General features: G+C 50.2%; 1 protein-coding gene across 1 annotated transcript in view; it reads left to right on the top strand.

Annotated features, from left to right (window-relative positions):
• LOC149525495 (GTPase IMAP family member 8-like) overlaps nt 1-2,677 on the top strand; it is a 41,869-nt gene extending 39,192 nt beyond the window's left edge. Inside the window, exon 4 of the mRNA XM_089776038.1 lies at nt 1,920-2,677. Within this exon, the coding sequence (XP_089632164.1) occupies nt 1,920-2,677 (758 nt within the window). The remainder of the gene's footprint in view (nt 1-1,919) is intronic.
• The last annotated feature ends 17,644 nt before the right edge of the window (nt 2,678-20,321 follow it).

Raw genomic sequence — 20,321 nt, forward strand, 5'->3', positions numbered from 1 at the left:
AATGGGGTACGAGTCCCCGATGGGGAGGACTGGGCTGGCTCTGCGGGCTTCTGGGGGTGGAAGCTCTCCTGCAGCCCCCCAATTGCCCCCTCTTCCCAGATGGCAGCCTGCGGCAAGTGCAGCCGGGCTGATGGCCGAGTGCTGTGATGTGCCCAGTGTGGGTACTCTGAGCACTCCAAGCCAGGACTGGTTTTCAAGCGGGGCACTCCTGAGAACTTAACAGTGCTGGGGCTGTCAGACTGGAGGTTGGACAGTACGATAGTGTCCCAGAAAGCCTCATCAGCATACCTCTCTGCCTCCCTTAGGTCCTCCAGTTCAGCCACCCTGGCCTCCAAAGCCCATACGCATCTCTGAAGGTCAGGAGCTCATATATGTTACACTCGATGCAATAAACAGGATCGCCCCCACTCTGCTGATGGGCTTCTGTCTGCATTTTCTCCTACAAATAAATTTCATTATAGAGATGGGGTTTTATTTAAATGTTTGGGATATAGATTATAAAAGTTATACATTTAAAGAAGGTCAGAAGTAACTAGCGCCCTCTAAGTGTCCCCTCTGTCACCAGGAGAGCCCCTTTCAAAACTCACTCCTGTTAGCAATCGCCCTGTTCATAAGCTCCCTGGTCACCTCTGCGCAGAGATTATTAAGCTCTGGCCTTCCTGATAGCTCCTCCCTCTGGCTATGGCTTGACCAATGAGCAGAGAGTTTTAGATTTCAAATCCTAATTAAGGCTCACAGCTTCCAACTGCGAGCCTGAGCACATGGCATCTCAAAACAAAGAAACAAACAGCTCAGCACTCAAAACTCCAAACAAACAGACAAACACAAGCCCAGAACCTCCAAACACAAACACCCACACACTCCAGACAGCCACTTACCCCAAGATGCTGTAAATTGCCCCCTCCTTCACCAAGAGAGTCCCTCTCAAAACTCCCTCCTGTTAGCAAGCGCCCTGTTCACAAGCTCCCTGGTCACCTCCTCGCAGGGAGCTTCTCATCCCGAACAACACCCATCCTTGCTTTGAAGGATGCCAGAGATGGTGACTCCACCACTTCCCTTTGGGTATGTCTACACTACAAAGTTAATTCGAACTAACAGACGTTAGTTTGAATTAACTTTGATAGGGAGGAATGGGGCACGAGCCCCCGATGGGGAGGACTGGGCTGGCTCTGCGGGCTGCTTGGGGTGGAAGTTCTCCTGCAGCCCCCCGATTGCTCCCTCCCCCCGGATGGCAGCCTGCGGCAAGTGCAGCCGGGCTGATGGCTGAGTGCTGTGATGTGCCCAGTGTGGGTAGTCCGGGCAATCCAAGCCAGGACTGCTTTGCAAGCAGGGAACCCCTGAGAACTGTCTGTCCGGGGTGGGGGTCGGGACCCTTTAAGCACAGCCCTCGGCTAGCCTGAGACAGCAGCTCCACACTCTAAGTCCTATTCTGCTGCCCTGCCGGCACTGCTTCCGGCCATCCTTAACCTCGGTTCAGGGTCCACTCAATGTGGACATGCTAGTTCGAATTAGCAAAACGAACTAGTTTTTAAGTCTGGATGTGCTAATTCCAATTTGTCCTTTTGACCTATCTTTATATTACATGAGGACATGTCTGTGAAATAAAAAAATGGTTGTCCATCATTTTTCTACACTGCCCTTAAAAATCATTTTCAGCGCTGGGCAACTCTGCTTGGGACTTAAAAGTCATTTGTATCAAAGGACTTGAGCACTCCAGTGTCCTGGGACTGATTTCTGATCTTATTCCAAATAGAGGGAGGTTCAAAATCCAAACCCAAATCTTGAAACTCAGGCAGTCTGTAGTTTTAACACTTGCTCACATACATGTATATTAAGAGACATGCTTAGCCCAGCACTTGTACTTCAGCAGCTATGCAATGACGTAGTTTAAAAAAATCAATCACAATTCTTCCCAGCAGGTGAACAAGGGAGCAGCCAAGACAGGTGGAAATTCATCCTCGTGGGCAAGGGAGGAGCTGGGAAAAGTGCAACCGGAAACACCCTCCTTGGCAAGAAAGTGTTTGAGTCCAAGCTGGGAGCAAAGCCAGTGACTCAGGTGTGTGCTGAAGGGAGCATGCTCTGGAGCGGGAGGGAGGTTGTGGTGATCGACACACCTGATATTTTCTGCCCAGTGGCCCGTGTCACAGAAGCCTGTCGAGAGCTCAGTCACTGTATCGCGCTTTCCACCCCGGGCCCCCACGTGCTGCTGCTGGTGACCCAGCTGGGCCGTTACACTGCAGAGGACAGGGAGGCAGTAAGCCGAGTACGAGAGGTTTTCGGCGTGGGGGCCATGAGGCACATGATCGTCTTGTTCACCCGGAAAGAAGATTTAGGGGGTAGCTCGTTGCGTGACTACGTGACACACACGGATAACAGGGACCTGCGGGGGCTGATTGTAGCCTGCGGGGACCGATACTGCGCTTTCGACAACAGAGCCACAGGGGCGGAGCGAGACCGGCAGGTTACGGAGCTGATGGGAATAGCCGAGGGGATGGTGCAGGAGCACGGGGGCCGATATTACACCAACGAGCTGTACGCCGAGGCGGAAGGCGGCACTGAAGAGACGTGCGGAAAGATTGAAGCAAAACTGAAGCAGTGGATGGCAAAGACACAGAGAACCAAGGACGAGGGTATTTTTAATACACTCCTAAACTTACTCTGGAGCCACAGGCAGTGAGAGCAGAGACCCAGGCCCAGAGCTCCTGCCTTTCCCCAGGCAGTGGAGGGAGGGGGCCTGTACCATAGGGGAAGCATCCAGGACAGGTTGTGGAAGGTGTATGCTGCTGGAAGCAACTCTGGCCATGACCTGTCAATAGCAAGGACCAGAACCTTCCCAATCTTCCCTTTTGGGTTTCCTAATTTGGCTGCTGGCTGTGCCTCATGATCATGACCCCTGTCAATAGCAGGGACCAGAACCTTCCCAACCTGCCATGTTATATTGACCCTTTCAGGTTTCCTAATTTGGACTTGACCATCTATTTAATGATGTAGTTGGAGTTAAGGTATCTTAAATGATGTTTCCATGCTGTCCACACAGCGGGAGGCTGTGTCAGAAGAAATGCTCCTGTCAGCTTCCCTTACTCCTCACAAAAGGGTGTGTACTGGACACCAGCCAGAATGCCCCCGGCATTCAATTGACTGGTCGACACAGCTCAGACCTCTCTGATCCGGCACCCTAGAGACCTGACTGGTCCCAGATGAGGAATTTTGCTGGACCCCCTTGGCCCAGCTGCCGGCCTGCCAACTGGCTCCCCACCCCCTACTGGCCTTGCTGCCCTGCCAGCCTGCTGGGTAGCCATCGCTGCCGTGACTCCAGCCAGCAGCCTGATGCTGGGGCACTAGGCAGCCACGTAAGCTCTGTCAGGGCCACATGCCAGGTCTCTCAATCCTGTGCTGAGTAGCCCTGCCATCAGCTCTCTGCAGACAGCCCACTGTCCTGCTGGCTCTGCAGGGATCTCTGTTGCTGACCCTCCGCTGGGACTCTCTGATCCTGCAGAGCCCATGCTGGACCTTGGGTGTTGCCAGACCAGAGAATCTCAGTTAAGAGAGTTTCAACCTGTACTGGAGCCACTAAATCAAAGGTCACCAGCTCAACCTCTGGCACATCCATCTTCCACATGGTGTAGAGGCAGCCTAAAGGAGGAAACTAAGGGGAACATGGGGAAGGAGGAGGTTATAAGTGGATGAACATACTTATCCTCTTTGCATGCATGTATCTATTTTGTATCCAAAGTTCGATAATCCATATTTCGTATATCTGGGCAACACCCACTATGCAAAATTCTTTCAGTCTGGATGGATGGTTGGGAAGGGCCCATTCAGGTTAATGAGCCATTAGGCAGGAACTCTTCTTCCATCCCTGGGGAGCTTTCTTGTAAGTGCTCCAAACTGCTGGTAGGGGGTTGCTGCTGTTATTATAGGGACATATGACCAGGTCACTGGGTGCTGGACCCAACTCTTGTCATGTTGGTATTTTTCCACTGACTGATGTAGGAACCAACCTTTGAGACAAAAGGTTGCACCATACACAAAAGCTACATACATCAGTGGAGTGACATCATCATGGCTCTTCACTGTCTGCCCACTTAAGAAGGCTCCAGCAAGAGCCTGAAGTACAAAGGCTGAACTAGGTGAAATGTTGGTCCCAGGTTACAGGGATTTTTAGTTTGTGAGTGGAACACCTAGGAATTCCGAACTGTAAGTGAGTGTAGCTTGCCCTGGAGCATCTGCAGCCTGTGTATATCATCTCCTAGAGTGAAAATCTGTTATTCACATTTAATCAACGGAGTACAAAAAACTTAGTTTGTGTTTTTGTTTATTTGCTAAGTACGCTGCTTCGATCTGTTAGCTATTGCTTATAATCACTTAAATATTTCTTATGTGGCTAATAAACTTGTTTTTGATTTATATGAAACTGGTGTGTGGAAATCATAATTTGGACAGAAAGTTGTTGCATATTCCTCTCTGCAGTGAGGCAGAGGGGGCTTCCTCTGTACAGTTCCCTCAGCAGTGCAAGGCGTGATAGTTTGGGGTTTGCACTCCAGAGCTAGTGAATAACAAAGCAGGTGGGAGGAGCCTTAGCTCTAGCATTCCCCATACAGGGGATGGTCAGACAGCCTGACTGCACCTGAGTGTGTCTGTCTCTTTCTGTGCTGGTGAAAGTGCAAGCGAGAGAGTACTTGGCAGTTTGTCAGAGCAGTACAGAGTAATGGATATCCCAGGCCGCTGGGTAAGGGGACTTAGTGGTACCTGCGGGAACCCATCACAATGAAGAATAGAAAACTACTAGGGGGAAGCAAAGACATTAGGAAAAAGCACAGCACTGGTAGAACTAAGGACCAAAAGGAGATGTCTAAGGATATGAGGAAGAAAAGAAAACCTAGCACTGAAGTGTGCCCATTGTTAGATGGAGAAGGTGAACCTGTGAAAATCATGCAGAATAGCTAGAAGTGTTCAATATAAATCATTCTTGTTCTATATTTAGAAATAAGCAGCATGATGTGCAGAAACCCCCCCACAAAATATTTGTGCCCTGCAAATCAGCTCAATTTGTTAAGTTTATAAAAAGATCAAGAGATGGCTTGATTGCAGTGTAGCAGTATGTTCATTTGGAGAAAATACTTGATATTAAAGGGCACTTTAATAGAGAAAGGCAGAACAAGAACTAATGGCTGAAAGTTAAAGTAACAGGAATTCTAGACGTAAAGTAAAGGCACGTCTAGACTAGGGTTTTTTGGAAAGGAAATATGCAAAATTGGCACTAATTTGCATATCTTCTTCCAATCGCTTTTTTGAAAGTGAAAGTAGTCTGGACGTGGGGGATTTTTGGAAAAAAAAACACTTTTTTCAAAAAACACCCCACACTTCCTAAAAGAAGGAAGTTTACACCATTTTTCAAAAAGAGTTTTTTTTTCTGAAGAAAAAGTGTCCAGACTACTATCACTTTTGAAAAACCCACTTTTGAAAAAGAACAATTGGAAGAAGATATGCAAATTACTTCTGAATTTGCATGTCTCCTTTAAAAAAAATGTAGTCTAGATGTGCCCGATGGGTATGTCTACACGTGAAAACTATTTTGAGGTATCCCATAATATAAGAACTAGAGGAGAGCAAATGAAATTAATGGGTAGCAGTTTTAAAACCAATAAAAGAAAGTTCTTCTTCACACAACGTGTAGTCAACCTGTGGAACTCCCTGCCAGAGGAGGCTGTGAAGGCTGCGACTATAAGGGTATGTCTACACTACAAAGTTAATTCGAAATAACAGCAGTTATTTTGACTTAACTTTAATATCGTCTACACAGGCATACCGCTATTTCAAAATAAATTCGAAATAGTGGAGTCCTTATTTCAAATTTGGTAAACCTTATTCTATGAGGGTAACAGCAAATTCGAAAAAGCTATTTCGAATTAAGTGCTGTGTAGACACTTAATTCGAAACGGGGCCTCCAGCCCTTCCCTGGGAGCCCTGGTGGCCACTCTGGGCACAACCAGGAAAACTTACTCTCCTCTCCCCTGGCCCCGGAGCCATTAAAGGGGTAGACCCTGGCCACAGTGCCTGTGTCAGCTCCAAGCCTGTCATCCCAGAGAGAGCAGTAGCCCCAAAACATGAGCCAGCAAGCCACTGGCAGCCAGCCCTCCACCGCTCCCCAGGAGCACTCTGCCAGCTCCCAGGAGCCTGACAGGGGCTGGAGAAGGCAGGTGCCTTCTTGATCCAGGGTGGAGATCATGGAGTTTATTCAGGTTTGGGGGGGTGCCCCCAACGTCCATGATCTCCACACTAGAGAGAGGAATGCTGCCATCTATGGCAGGATAGCTGCCAGCCTGGCCACGAACGGCCACATGCGAACTCGGGAGCAGGTTTGCATGAAAGTCAGGTTGGTCCGGTGAGACCCCCAACCCTGAGCCCTGAGCTTCCCCTCCCCCCTTCTTCCCCTTGCTTCCCCCTTCTAGCTCCCTCCTCCCCGGTTTCCCCCTCTCCTCTTCCACCCTGTCAGGGACTCTAACCCAGATGGCTCGGTTCGCTGTCTGACCGCAAAGAGACAGGCAACACCAGCAAAGTCCTATCACAAGCTCTTTATTGAAGAGTGCACACAACAATAGAGAGCGGCCCGTCTCCAAAGAGAACCAGCCCCGATTTTAGTAACAGGTAGGCTTATAAAGACAGTTCCGTCGCGTCATAAGCTCTTCACCCAAGCCATTTACCCCCCTTTCTAGAAACTTTTAATATCTATGCCTATCTTAGCCAACTATACATTGTGGCCAGAAGCGCTTCATAATGCATCAGTAACTTTCTTATCAATCACAAAAGGCAGGTACCAGGAACAAGGAGACAAAAGAGTCGGGTACAAACAAAGGGCAAAAAATAGGGAGGTAAGATTAGCGAAGGGGAACAAAAACAGGGAGTTACAGACCAGTTCCCAAAGCAAGCTGCAGTAGGTACAAATATGTAATTTATCACTTATCTTACTTTTATAACCTAGGCCAGCATGAAGGATGCGCCTCTGTTTGAACCACTTTCCTGGTCAAGAATACTCAGAGGCCTATGAAATTAGCCTTTGTTAACTTTCCTGAGCATAATGTTGACCAGGCCTTGTTTTTCTAGGCCCAACAATCCCCCCTTTGTCCCCGGAGTTCCCTATGGGACTCCTGGGGCACCCAGAATAATCGGTACCTACTTTTTAACGGTACACAACTTGGTACCAATCCAGCATCCACAGCGGATCATAACATACAGCACAAGTAACCCACACATAAAAACCACAGCACTACGAATCACATTATGGAGCCAGCCCCCTATGTTTGGAAACCAGTTAAATAAGCTACTCCACCTGGGTATGTCTACACTACCCCGCTAGTTCGAACTAGGAGGGTAATGTATGCATACCGCACTTGCTAATGAAGCCCGGGATTTGAATTTCCCGGGCTTCATTAGCACAAGCGGGGAGCCGCCATTTTTAAATCCCCGCTGCTTCGAACCCCGTGTAGCGCGGCTACACGGGGCTCGAACTAGGTAGTTCGGACTAGGGTGCCTATTCCGAACTTCCGTTACTCCTCGTGAAACGAGGAGTACCGGTAGTTCGGAATAGGACCCTAGTCCGAACTACCTAGTTCGAGCCCCGTGTAGCCGCGCTACACGGGGTTCGAAGCAGCGGGGATTTAAAAATGGCGGCGCCCCGCTTATGCAAATGAAGGCCGGGAAATTCAAATCCCGGGCTTCATTAGCAAGTGCGGTATGCATACATTACCCTCCTAGTTCGAACTAGGAGGGTAGTGTAGACATACCCCCAGGAATCTCCTTTTTCTCCTCTTTGATCCCTCGCCACTTGCACAAGGTGCTGTGCCCTGTCCCAGGGTGCGTTATAGACATCAGGAATGTACACACAACACTCTTGTCCTATCAAGGCACATGATCCTCCCTGAGAGGCTAGCAGCATGTTCAGCGCTAAGCGATTCTGGAGAACCATTTGCTAGATTTTTTTTCTGTTCAGTAGCCAAATCAGTTAAAGCATCAGCAGTGGTATTTGCCATTATTTCCAGAATCCCTTGAAGCCTCATTATTCCTTCTCCTAACCTCCAGGTGGCTCCCCCACAAGCAAGGGGGAATCCTGCACAGGCCCCTGTCCAATCATTTAATGCTCGCCAAGTAAGAGGGCGAGATTCTTTAACATCAGTCTCTGCATCTCGTACATTTCTGATCTTTCCTACAGGGAGGTGAGACCGATATACTATTGGGGCTCTAACCAAGCTAGGTAGCAGGATCCAGCCCAAGAAGGAGGGAGAATCAGGTATGAATAATCTCCACACACCCAGTATACTCCAAATAAGGGTGTGTTCCACAGTGCCCAACTACGGGGAGCAACCGGTGTTAGGAGACTATCAGGAAAATAACAAGCACAAAGCAATCAGGTCCCTGATCACAATGAGTGCAATTTAAGGGAGAGCAGTTATAAGAGTGATTTGTCTGAATTGGGACACACAAGCAAGGGTCTATTGTCATCCATGTAGGGAGGAGTGAAATAGAGATTCCATTGGGGATCAAATATTTCGATTTCTTTCTTTCTTTCAACCTGATTCCCGTGACGGGAGATGTTGTATCGTATTTCTATCCTTTTAAATTGGTACCCGATATGTGAGGTATTATAATAGATTTCGCACTGACTTTCAGCAACCCATAAAGTATTGGGTGTAGGAGATCCTTTGAGAAGGCACCATTTACCGGGTCGTTGCCAGACCAACAGATATTTATCTCTATGGATTCCGGCACTTGCCCAAGTTATATTCTGGGTGCCTAAGGGATCTTTCCATGATGGATTCCAAGTCATATTTGCTGCGCTAAGGGCAATAGGAATCATGAGAAGGCCTTTTTGACTATCCATTGGCATTAAGGAGCATACCCAGCAGGATAAGTTATGTAATGCAGGCATGCGAGTTTTCATTTCATGAGCAAAGCATAGGAAGGTATTAGCCTCTGATACCCTTATATTCCATACCACCAAAAGAGCAAGGCAACAAATAAAAGACAAAGTAACACACAGAGGACCCTGTAAATATAACAAAGCCATTTTTCAGCAAAGGGGCACCACCGATGTAAGTCCTTTTCAGCTGAAGCTTCAGGTCGCCCAAAGGGGTGGCAGTCCATTTGCCTTGGGAGCTAAAATCGTCTGCTTCTGATTCACCCGTTTCGCGGTGGGGTGAACTAGCGTGGTTCCTTCGATGTCTGACGTCGTCTGCTTCTGAGGAACCCTTTACCTGGTCAGGTTCCCTGGTGGTGCTCCTCTTGACCCTGGTATGATGAATCCAGGGCCGTGTCCAGACTCAGGGGTTCTTTCGAAAAAAGTAGCCTTTTTTCGAAAGAACATCCCCTGCGTCCAGACTCAAGCCGCGTTCTTTCGAAAGTAAATCGAAAGAACGCGGCTTTTCTTTCGACGGCGGTAAACCTCATTTCACGAGGAAGAACGCCTTTTTCGAGGGAGATCCGTCGAAAGAACGTGAGTCTGGACGGGGGGAGCCCTTTCTTTCGAAAGAATTGGCCTCCAGGAAGAAGCCCTGGTGGACAATCTGGGCCATGGGTTGCACGTCTGTGGTTCCTGGCTGCAGCCATTCCTTAAAGGGACAGGCACCTCACAGCCACTTGTTGCAGACAAGGAGCCAGAGCACACGGCGACCTTGCTGCAGCATGTCACAGCCCCAAGAGCGTCCTGGCCCTTCCACCGAGCCTTCTGGGGACCCAGCCAAGGGCTCCAAACGCCAGGCACCATCCTGGTCCGGCGCAGAGATCAAGAGCCTGCTGGAGCTCTGGGGAGAGGAGGAGGCCTTACAGGCCCTCAAAAGCCGGCGGCGAAATGCCGAAATTTATGGCCGCATGGCTGAAGCCCTGGCCCAGAAGGGCCACTACCCCCGCACCCAGGACCAGGTGCGCTCCAAGGTAAAGGAGCTGCGGCAGGGCTACGCCAAAGCCAGGGAGGAGAGCTCCCATTCTGGGGCAGCCCCCCACTACTGCCCCTACTACCCAGAGCTGGACCAGATCCTGGGTGGCAGTGCAGAAGCACGCACACCACGGCGTTTTGTCCAGTCAGGCTTGGCAGACCCCGTGGTGGACGCTCCAGAGCAGGACCCAGAGCAGTCTGGAGACGGGGACATTGTCCCAGAGGAGGAGGAGGACAGCGAGGAGATGGCGACCCTCACCCTGGAGCCAGTCACACAGACCTCTGAGGCCTCCCAGGCGTCATCTGGCGCAGGAGAGGAAGCAGCAGGTGAGTACAGTGAGTTTGTGTCACACCCGGGGGGGGGGAGGTAGGTGGGTGCACAGTGGGTGATGCACAAGGGAAACCTGTCATGCTCAGGCTGATGCCCAGGTCACACACACACACACACACACACACACAGTGTGACCTTCAGAATGTCTGATTCCCCTGTCTCAAGGAGAGGGCATGCCCTTTTGGACAGCTGTAGCACACATGACTGATTGTGATAGAAATGTAGCCGTGTTACTCTGATCTGAGGAAGTGGGTCTGGCCCAGGAAAGCTCATCCCCTAATAAACCATCCTGTTAGTATTTTCAGTGCTACAGAGTCCAGTTTTTAGGACTGATTGTGTCTTCTTCTTTTCCTCCACAGCCAGACCAGCCGTGGAAGAGGGCTGCAGCACCCCAGCCCCACCTCCATCTCCATCTCAGAGACATGGGAGCCGCAGACACAGGCATGTCTATGCGGACATCCTGAGGCAGCACGTTGAGGCCGTGCAGGAGCAGAACTCCATCCTGCAAGAGAGGGCGGAGGCAGAGGATCGCTGGCATGACTGGCTCATGAACGAGCTGGTCCTGCAGCGGACGGTCCTGTACGCCACTCTGAGGGAGGTCAGCGGCTTGCCTGCTTCTGTGCCTGGTCCTGCTCCTCCAGTACCCCATGACACCACCCCACCAAACCCCCCTTCCACAACAGCATCCCTTTCCCCCTTTGGACCTCCTTCTCCCCCAGCCCCCCCAGTTCCCCAGCCCCTCTCTCCCCCTGGCCCTCCTCTCCCCCAGGCTTCCACGTCCCAAGAGCACCCCAGCAGCCAGCCAACCGACAGGTGCATCACCCGATCCCACAGCCGTGGAGCACCCCAAACATGAGGCCCAGGCAGGAGAAGGAAATCTGGCAAGCCCCGTTCAACCTGATCCCCTTCCCCCCTCCAGGTTTCCAGTCCCCTTCCCCCCTCCAGGTTTCAAGCACCCCCATCACCCCAGTTAAACAAAGGGTTCAACAAAATGTTTCTTTATTGTAAATAGTATTGTCAACAACAAAAATGAAAAAAAATTTTTGTTATGTTTGCAACATTTATACTTTTGTACTTATTATCAAACAATAAGTAAACAGAACATTTTATTTTGAAACACACCCTGGTGTAACTGATGTGTCCAAACAGGGTCAGGAGATGGGTTGTGGAGGAAGCTTCTATTGGTCCTGGGCCCAGTCCCCAGGCAGAAGCCCCTCAGTGCACTCAGTGGCCTCCACTGGAGAATTGCTCCCGTAGGGCCTCCCGTATGCCAACTGCAGACCGGTGAGCCTGGTGGATGGCAGCTGTCCGGGGCTGAGCAAAGAGCCTCTCCTGGGCATCAGCAGCTCTCCCCCACCCTGGTAGGAAGGCCTCCCCTTTCCTCTCCACCAGGTTATGGAGGACGCAACACGTGGCCACCACCTCAGGGATGTTGGTCTCCCCCATGTCGAGGCGTGTGAGCAAGCACCGGAATCTGCCTTTTAAACGGCCAAACGCACATTCCACCTGGTTGCGAGCCTGGTTAAGGTGAGCATTAAACTGCTCCTTGCTCGCATCCAGGTGGCCGGTGTAGGGCTTCATCAGCCACGGCATCAGGGGATAGGCGGCATCAGCCACTATGCACACCGGCATGTGCACATCCCCAACCGCAAACTGGCGATGGGGGAAAAATGTTCCTGCCTGAAGCCTCCGGTAGAGGTACGAGTTCCTGAAGATGCGGGCATCGTGTGCCCGCCCTGACCACCCAACACAAATGTCCGAAAACTGGCCACGATGGTCGACCAGGGCCTGGAGGACCATAGAAAAGTAGCCCTTTCTGTTTATGAATTGGGCTGCTCGATGGGGCGGTGCACGGATTGCAATGTGTGTCCCATCAAGCGCTCCTCCGCAATTCAGGAAGCCGAGGGCAGCAAAGCCAGCCATGACGCTGTCCAGATCTGGTAGACAGATGAGCCTGTTGAGCAGCTCCGAATTGATGGCCCTCACCACCTGCAGAGCGAGACAGACAACAAAATGTTAGAAGGGGTGCCTTATGTCTTAGGAGGAGAACCCACCGCCCACCTTCCCTCTCAAACACCCCGGGAATCCCCTCTTCAGAACCCCCCCCCCCCCACAATTCAGGGTGAGTGGAGGAGCTCCCTCCCACTCCCACTCCACTTGGCCCTTCCTGACAGTCTCCCTTGCCCCCACCCCAAACTGTGACTGTCCCCAGACAATGACTTACCTCCATCAAGACGGCCCCGACAGTAGATCTCCCCACTCCAAATTGGTGTCCCACGGAGCGGTAGCTGTCGGGGGTTGCCAGCTTCCAGAGGGCAATGGCGACCCTCTTTTCCAGGGGGATGGCGGGCCGCAGGTGGGTGTCTTGCCGTTGCAGAGCAGGGGCGAGCCAGGTACACAGCTCCTGGAAAGTGGTCTTTCTCATGCGGAAGTTCCGTAGCCAGTCTTGGTCATCCCAGATCTCCATCACGAGCCGGTCCCACCAGTCAGAGCTGGTGTCAAACCTCCAAACACGCCTGTCCACGAAAAAGTTCGGAGGCAAGGGCAGTGCGGCTGCCTGACGGAGGAGCCCCTCGTACCTCTGGTCTGGGTGCAGCTCGGGAAGGAGCCTCATGACTGTGTCATGGAGATGCAGCAACAGCTGCAGTATGGTGGTGTGGGGCCATCGCCTGCCCAGGGGCAGCTCTGGCTCCATGCCAAAAATAAGGGTCTGCAAGCAGAAAAATCTCAAAAGAAAAAAGTTGCTGGGGTGTCCCAGAAAGCTGAGCACTCCAAAGCAGCACTGCAGTGCCTTGCAAAATTCCTCAAGGGACAGTAAAGGCAGCTGCAGGAGCAGAGCAACGGGTGTTCAGGAGTGTCCCTCTCATCACGCGTCTCTGCAAAGGGCAGGCAGGCAGCACCCGGAAGGAAATGCTGCCCCCATGCCCTGGCAGAAGCAGTTCCGGGTGGCTTTGAATTTCGAAAGAGCGTCCGGCAGTCTGGACGCTCTTTTTCGAAATAGCAGATCGATTTTCCGATCCGCGCATTGTAGTCTAGACACGCTTTTTCGAAAGAAGCTTGCAGTCTAGACATAGCCCAGGTGAGATGTTCTTTAACCCAAACGGCAGTAGGGCTTACCAGGAGAGTCTCAAAGGGACCTAACCACTGAGGCTGAAGTGGAGTTTTCTTATACATTTTTTACCCACACAGGATCACCTTTATCACTGGAGATCACAAGGTGTATTCTTCATAATGGGATGTAACGATTTAGAAGTTTCTTTGCCACTGTGATGGCATCAGCTTTCCTGCAGGGAATAAACTTTTACCCATCCCAAAAACAAGCAAACAATAATCAGCACATATGCAAAGGATTGACAGTTAGGCAATTGAACAAGATCCATTTGTAAATTCAGCCATGGTCCCAAAGGCAGAGGTCTGGTTGCCAGAACTGTCTTTACAGGTTTACCCTCGTTGTAGGCTTGGCAGACAGGGCAAGCCAGACAATAATCCTTGGCTGCTTGGGAAAATTTGGGAGCAAACCAATTTTGTTTTACCTTTCCCAATGTGCGACAGGTAGCAAGACCACTGGGGCAACAATGTGGCCATCCGAGCTGCACCAGTAGTGGTCTGGGTGCAAGGTGCACCCTGCCAGTCTCCACTCCTGCTTTTTCGACTCTGGGCTTGGTCTTGCAGGAGGGCCAGTTCCAACAGAGATGGCAAAGGAGCTGGCGATCGTAGGAGAGAAGGGAAAAAAACAGCAGGTAGAGAAGCAGATTCCACTACATTCCAGACAGTACAAACTGCATAGCCTGCTACTAAAACTCTACTAGAATTATAGAAGCAAAAAATCATTTGTGTAAAGCACAAAGTTAAGATTATTTAAGGGGTTTAAATTATTCTTTCATTAAAACAACAAAGTTGTACAAACAACAATGTTTGAAATACATATATCACAATTACGACACACAAGACAACTTTGGATAGAACACAGAACACAAACTTATTGTGTTATGACACAGAACCATGGTCTTCTTTAGTTACTTTTTAGCAGATATAAGTGCTTTCTGATGATCCGAAAGACAAAGAAAACACTTCTGCCCACATTGGGGTGGTGCATTATATTTTAGAATACTTTTTCTTTACAGATTTTCTTTGTTAGTGTTTATCAGCCTGCTGTTACCCAATGGTATGCTTTTGTTTTGCACACCAGCTTCAGAGGGTTTAAGTAAATTACATTATTGTTCAATTATTAAGTTAAATCTGACATGCCTCAGTTTCCCTTTTGTACTGCAGACCACGCTTTTTTTTTAATGTGTGAAGCTTCAAATGATTTACTGACATAGAAACTTTTTCTTAGAACAAGGTGCTTGCTAGTTACTATTCCAGCAAGCAAAAAAGGTTTTTTCTTCCTGAAGAGAATCATATACAATGTTACAGGCTTATTTATGGGGAGACAATGCCCTCCCTTCCAGAACAGACAGGCAGTTTGCAGACACACACAACCTTGGATCTGAAAGCAAGCCAAAAGTGCTATCAGCTCAGCCTTAAACAGAAACACCGTGAAGTTTCTGGGCTTGGATTTTTAAAGCAGTAATTAGTTTCCTTGGAAGACAAATGCAACCCGCAGGTGTGCAGGTTTTACAAATTTACAATGTATAGATTTCATTCTTTTGTACAATTAACCAGTTAAGTTCCAGTAAAATTTCTTATTTCTTTATCTGTGTATGTATCATAAGGGGGAGGGGAGTGATGTTGTGCCGAATTTCCCGCCCCCAAGCTTGGTTGATACAGGTGTGCCAACTAAGAAATCCTTTTTTCCTACTTCTTGTGCATTATTTTTGGCACAGAGGCGCTGCAGCTCTCACTGCAGGGTAGATTTTTGCTTTTTCTGAGCTTCAATTTCATCCCTCAGGGCTTTAATTTTTCTCTTTTCCAATTTGTTAAATGCTTACAGGTCCTTGAACCATTATGCACGTACATATAGTACACAAGGGTGCCTTTCGGCAGTGTGGGGGGATGCTTAGACTAATCCCCACCTAAACTAACTCTACACACTCCAAAGAAAGAATCTGCCAGGCCTAGAGTGTCAGACCTTAGCAGCTCATGAAATAAGGGGAGTCGTCACTTCCTTAAATATCCGCTGAGTCTCAAGGTTCAGCTGACCCATTACCTTAGTCTTGCAATCAGGGTTTGGTCTGAAAGGACATTCCCTTTTCCAGTATCCTGCCTCACCACAGTAATGGCACACATTACAACCAGGGTCAACACTACCTCCGCGTCCTCGCCCTCTTGCTATTTTACCCCTTCCCCTTCCAATAGGTCCTCCCTGGTTATTGCGACTCCACCCGGGGCCCCCTCCTCTGCCTCCTGCCACAGCCACTGCCAACAACGATACTTGATCCCTTATATCCTTTTTTTTTCTTCTTTCTCTTTTTTTTCCCTTTTTTTCCATTGTACACCCGTGTTGCAATGCTAACCACTCCAGGTAAACTTTTCCCTTGCATACCGTCCAAATTCAGATCCCAGTTAGGCTCAGGGGTGGGCATACCTCCCCAAGCTTGATTCTGGTGACTTGCTACAGCCTTTTCTTTAACCTTTTTATGCTTATCCTCCATGAGGAGGATATCCAACAGTTGGTTCACATCAGCCCAGGTTGGCAGGTGAATAGAGAAAATGGTACGGAATGTTCTTTCTACCACCTCTGGGGCATAGGGTGGGGGAAGTTTAACAGACTCCTCCATACAACTACAAATGGCCTTCAGGGCCCTCTCCCTCTCTTTTGGACCATACAAATAGATACGCCATTTGTCCGGGTCTGAGATTAACCAATATGTCCCTAAGGGAACTCTTGCTTTCTACGGAAAAGGTTCTGCAATCTGGCCAATCATTATCCGGGAACAAATGAGCAGTAAGGGGAGGCCACTGAATTTGGCATAAATCTCTCATCCTGGACTTAGCTAAACCAGTTGTTCCAGAGATAACCTACCAATCTCTGAGTACCAGGGACAACGGGGCATCCCCCGGGCATGTACTGCCAACTTGTCCCATTTCCCAAGGTTAAGGGACTCTAACCCTCTAATCCGAGCGCTCACTTACCTGTCCGGGGACTCTAACCCCAAACACTCTACGGGCTCCGGATGGTTCACAGGACGCACCTTATCGCCGATGCAGGGATCAGGTCACTGAGCAAGGCTCCTCAAAGCCGGAGGACGTGCTGCATTGCATCGGAGTCTGATCCTGCACCGGAGAGTCAAACGGGTCCCATCTGGGGTGCCAAATTTGTCAGGGACTCTAGCCCAGATGGTTCGGTTCATTGTCTGACTGCAAAGAGACAGGCAACACCAGCAAAGTCCTATCACAAGCTCTTTATTGAAGAGTGCACACAACAATGGAGAGCGGCCCGTCTCCAAAGAGAACCAGCCCCGATTTTAGTAACAGGTAGGCTTATAAAGACAGTTCCGTCGCGTCATAAGCTCTTCACACAAGCCACTCACCCCCCTTTCTAAAACTTTTAATATCTATGCATATCTTAGCCAGCTATACATTGTGGCCAGAAGCGCTTCATAATGCATCAGCAACTTTCTTATCAATCACAAAAGGCAGGTACCAGGAACAAGGAGACAAAAGAGTCGGGTACAAACAAAGGGCAAAAAAATAGGGAGGTAAGATTAGCGAAGGGGAACAAAAACAGGGAGTTACTGACCAGTTCCCAAAGCAAGCTGCAGTAGGTACAAATATGTAATTTATCACTTATCTTACTTTTATAACCTAGGCCAGCATGGAGGGTGCGCCTCTGTCTGAACCACTTTCCTGGTTCTGGTCAAGAATACTCAGAGGCCTATGAAATTAGCCTTTGTTAACTTTCCTGAGCATAACGTTGACCAGGCCTTGTTTTTCTGGGCCCAACAACCCTCTCCCTTCCCCTCTCCCACCTCCTTTTCCCAGTCTTCCCAGAGGTTCATTCCCCCCCCCCCCCCGTTTTTTTCAATAAACCCAGTTTCTATTTTTGAACATACGTGTCTTTTATTTGATATCAGGAAGGGGGGCTAACGAGGGGTAAGTGGAAGGACGTGAGGGAGGAATGGGGGAGGCTCTGAGGGCTTCTCGGGGTGGGTGCTGTCCCTCAGGGCCTCCGGGATCCTGAAAGCCTCCCAATTGACCCCCCCCCCCCCGGATGGCGGCCTTCAGCAAGTGCAGCCGGGCTGATGGCAACAACCCCACAAGAGGCACCAGTGTGCCCAGGGGCAGCTCTGGCTCCATGTGGCCGAGTGCTGTGGTGTTCCGAGTGTGAGCTCTCAGGGCACTCCAAGACAGGACTGCTTTGCTGTCCCTCATCGAGGTGGACAAGCAAGCGGGGAACCCTGAGAACTGTCTGTCCGGGGTGGGGGTCGGGTCCCTTTAAGCACAGCCCTCGGCTAGCCTCAGGCAGCAGCCCCACACACTGAGTCCTAACCTGAATCCCTGCCGGCACTGGTTCTGGCCAGCCTTAACTTCGGTTCAGGGTCCACTCAGTGTGGATGTGCTATTTTGAAATAGCAAAACACTATTTCAAAATAGGTTTTGTGTATAGATGCGTTATTTCGAATTAGCTTAATTCGAATTAACTATTTCGAATTAAGTTAATTCAAACTAGCACTGTTCTGTAGACATTCCCTAACAGAGTTTAAAGAGAAACTAGATAATTTCATGGAGGTTAGGTCCATAAAAGGCTAGTAGCCAGGGGATAAAATGTTGTCCTTGGCCTCTGTTTGTCAGAGGCTGGAGAGAGATGGCAGGAGACAAATCGTTTGATCATTGTCTTCGGTCCACCCTCTCTGGGGCACCTGGTGCTGGCCGTTGTCGGCAGACAGGCTACTGGGTCTGTCCCAGTATGGCTGTTCTTATGTTCTTATATTATTATGTAATCTAGAATGGTTCTTGATCCTGCTTTGAGGGCAGGGGACTGGACTCGATGACCTCTCGAGGTCCCTTCCAGTTCTAGTGTTCTAGGATTGTATGATCTGCACCAAGGGTTATGGCCTTCTTAACCATACTTACTTATATTTCAGCTAATGTCTTCCAGGGTACTGGATAATGTAGATTTCTTGTATTGCACTTGAATATAAAAAAGGCAATGTAGTGAATATCATGGGTGAATATAATTAGCCAAACTTGCCCTATAGGTAATACCACTGCGGCCTACATAGTCACCATTAAGTGCCCCTTTCGATATACACACTCTGGCCTGATCTACACTGGGACTTTACCCCAAATTTAGCCCCCTGCAGTCACTGCAGTCACTTATCTAAGCGATTCATCCACAGTCCCACTCTACCAAGCCTGTTGTTCTGCCCTAAGGGGTCATGGAAATTGAATCCTGTAGACCTCCCACAACTATCCGCTATGACCACTCCAGGCACACCTTGTGTCTCAATGGCTGTCCTCCCACAGAGCTCACAGAGTCCCAGGGACTGGAGAATGGCCTGTCCTATGTGGCCAGCTTCCCTCTGTTGAGGAGCGACCTACGCATGGAGACCCTTCAAGCCTAATCTAGTTTGACTGAGTGACTCACTGTAACCTGGTCAGCTCTGGGAGGGGTGCCTCCCTTTTGGGGTCAGTGGGTAGACACTCCAACGCATTACCCCCGGTCCATCTCTGGAGGGGAATCAGAAAGCAAATAGTCTGTTCGAAGTTCCCCGCTCTTACCTCAGGGCGGGGCGACCCAAAGGAAACAATCTGGAGGGCGGCCTGGGTGTGTTGTGGGGCAGACCTGCATGGGCCTGCAAGTGGTAGACTGGGGGCCAGCCTTAGTTCAGGATTGGCCACCGATAAACAGCTGCCGCTCGCCCTTAGTGCAGGCTGGGTGGGCGAGCAGGTAGTCCAAGACCCAGGCTTTGGCCAGGGCTGGCCAGCAGGCAACACAGTTTATAAAAGTGCAGCAGTCTGTGCAGGCCTGCAGTTCATACAGGCCCCCCCAGCCCTAGTTCAGGCTGGGGCCACAGGAAAGCCATTTGTAAAGGTTTACGCAATTGGGGTCTCCTTGCTAAGGAGGGAGTGCAGGCAACTCACCCACACTGGCAGAGAGGGGGAGGCCTACCCAAACAGTGGGTGGCAGGGGCACAGGCCCACCCACCCGCTCCAGTGTGCCCTGGCTTAGGGCACTAGAGGTAGCAGTTTACTGCTACTGGAGCTCCAGCCTGAAACACGCTGATCCAGGCATCTCTATGCCTCCCCCTGGGCCACTTCCCTCCTCCCCCCCAGCATGTACCTGGCAGTCCAAAGGGGCTCCTACAGAGTCCCAGAGGTCCAGGTCCATTGGCCACTCTTCAGCAGCTTGTAGGAGACTTTGGGAGTCCAGTGGGGTCTGCTGTACCTCTGGGCTGCTATGCAGAAGCAGGCCAGATAGCCCACACCAGCTCTCCACCCCACCAGGCTCCACGCCCCAGTGTGTAGGGCAGCTCTCTGGCCTCCTCAGGGGCCAGCTCCTCACTGGCAGGCTTTTTATCTCCCTAGTCCTGCCTCTGGGCATCCAGCTAGGTGGCTCATTGGGGCCAGGTGTGGCCCACCAACTCACAGGGAGATATACCTACACCTATCTCCTAGAGCTGGAAGGGACCTTGGGAGGTCATCAAGTCCAGTCCCCTGCCCTCATGGCAGGATGAAGCACCACCCCTGACAGATTTGCCCCAGATCCCTAAGGGTGTGTCTAGACTACATGCCTCCGTCGACGGAGGCATGTAGATTAGCCAGATCGGCAGAGGGAAATGAAGCCGCGATTAAAATAATTGCGGCTTCATTTAAATGGCTGCCCCGCTCTGCCAATCAGCTGTTTGTTGGCAGATCAGGGCAGTCTGGACGCGCCGCGTCGACAAAGAAGCCTTTCTTGATCAGCACAGGTATGCCTCATGAAACCAGGTTTACCTGTGCCGATCAAGAAAGGCTTCTTTGTCAACGCAGCGCATCCAGACTGCCCCGATCTGCCGACAAACAGCGGATTGGCAGAGTGGGACAGCCATTTAGATTTAAATGAAGCCGCGATTATTTTAATCTCAGCTTCATTTCCCTCTGCCGATCTGTCTAATTTACATGCCTCTGTTGACAGAG

Source organism: Pelodiscus sinensis, chromosome 2, assembly GCF_052426305.1.
Source record: "Pelodiscus sinensis isolate ZL-2025 chromosome 2, ASM5242630v1, whole genome shotgun sequence".
NCBI classification, from domain to species: domain Eukaryota; kingdom Metazoa; phylum Chordata; order Testudines; family Trionychidae; genus Pelodiscus; species Pelodiscus sinensis.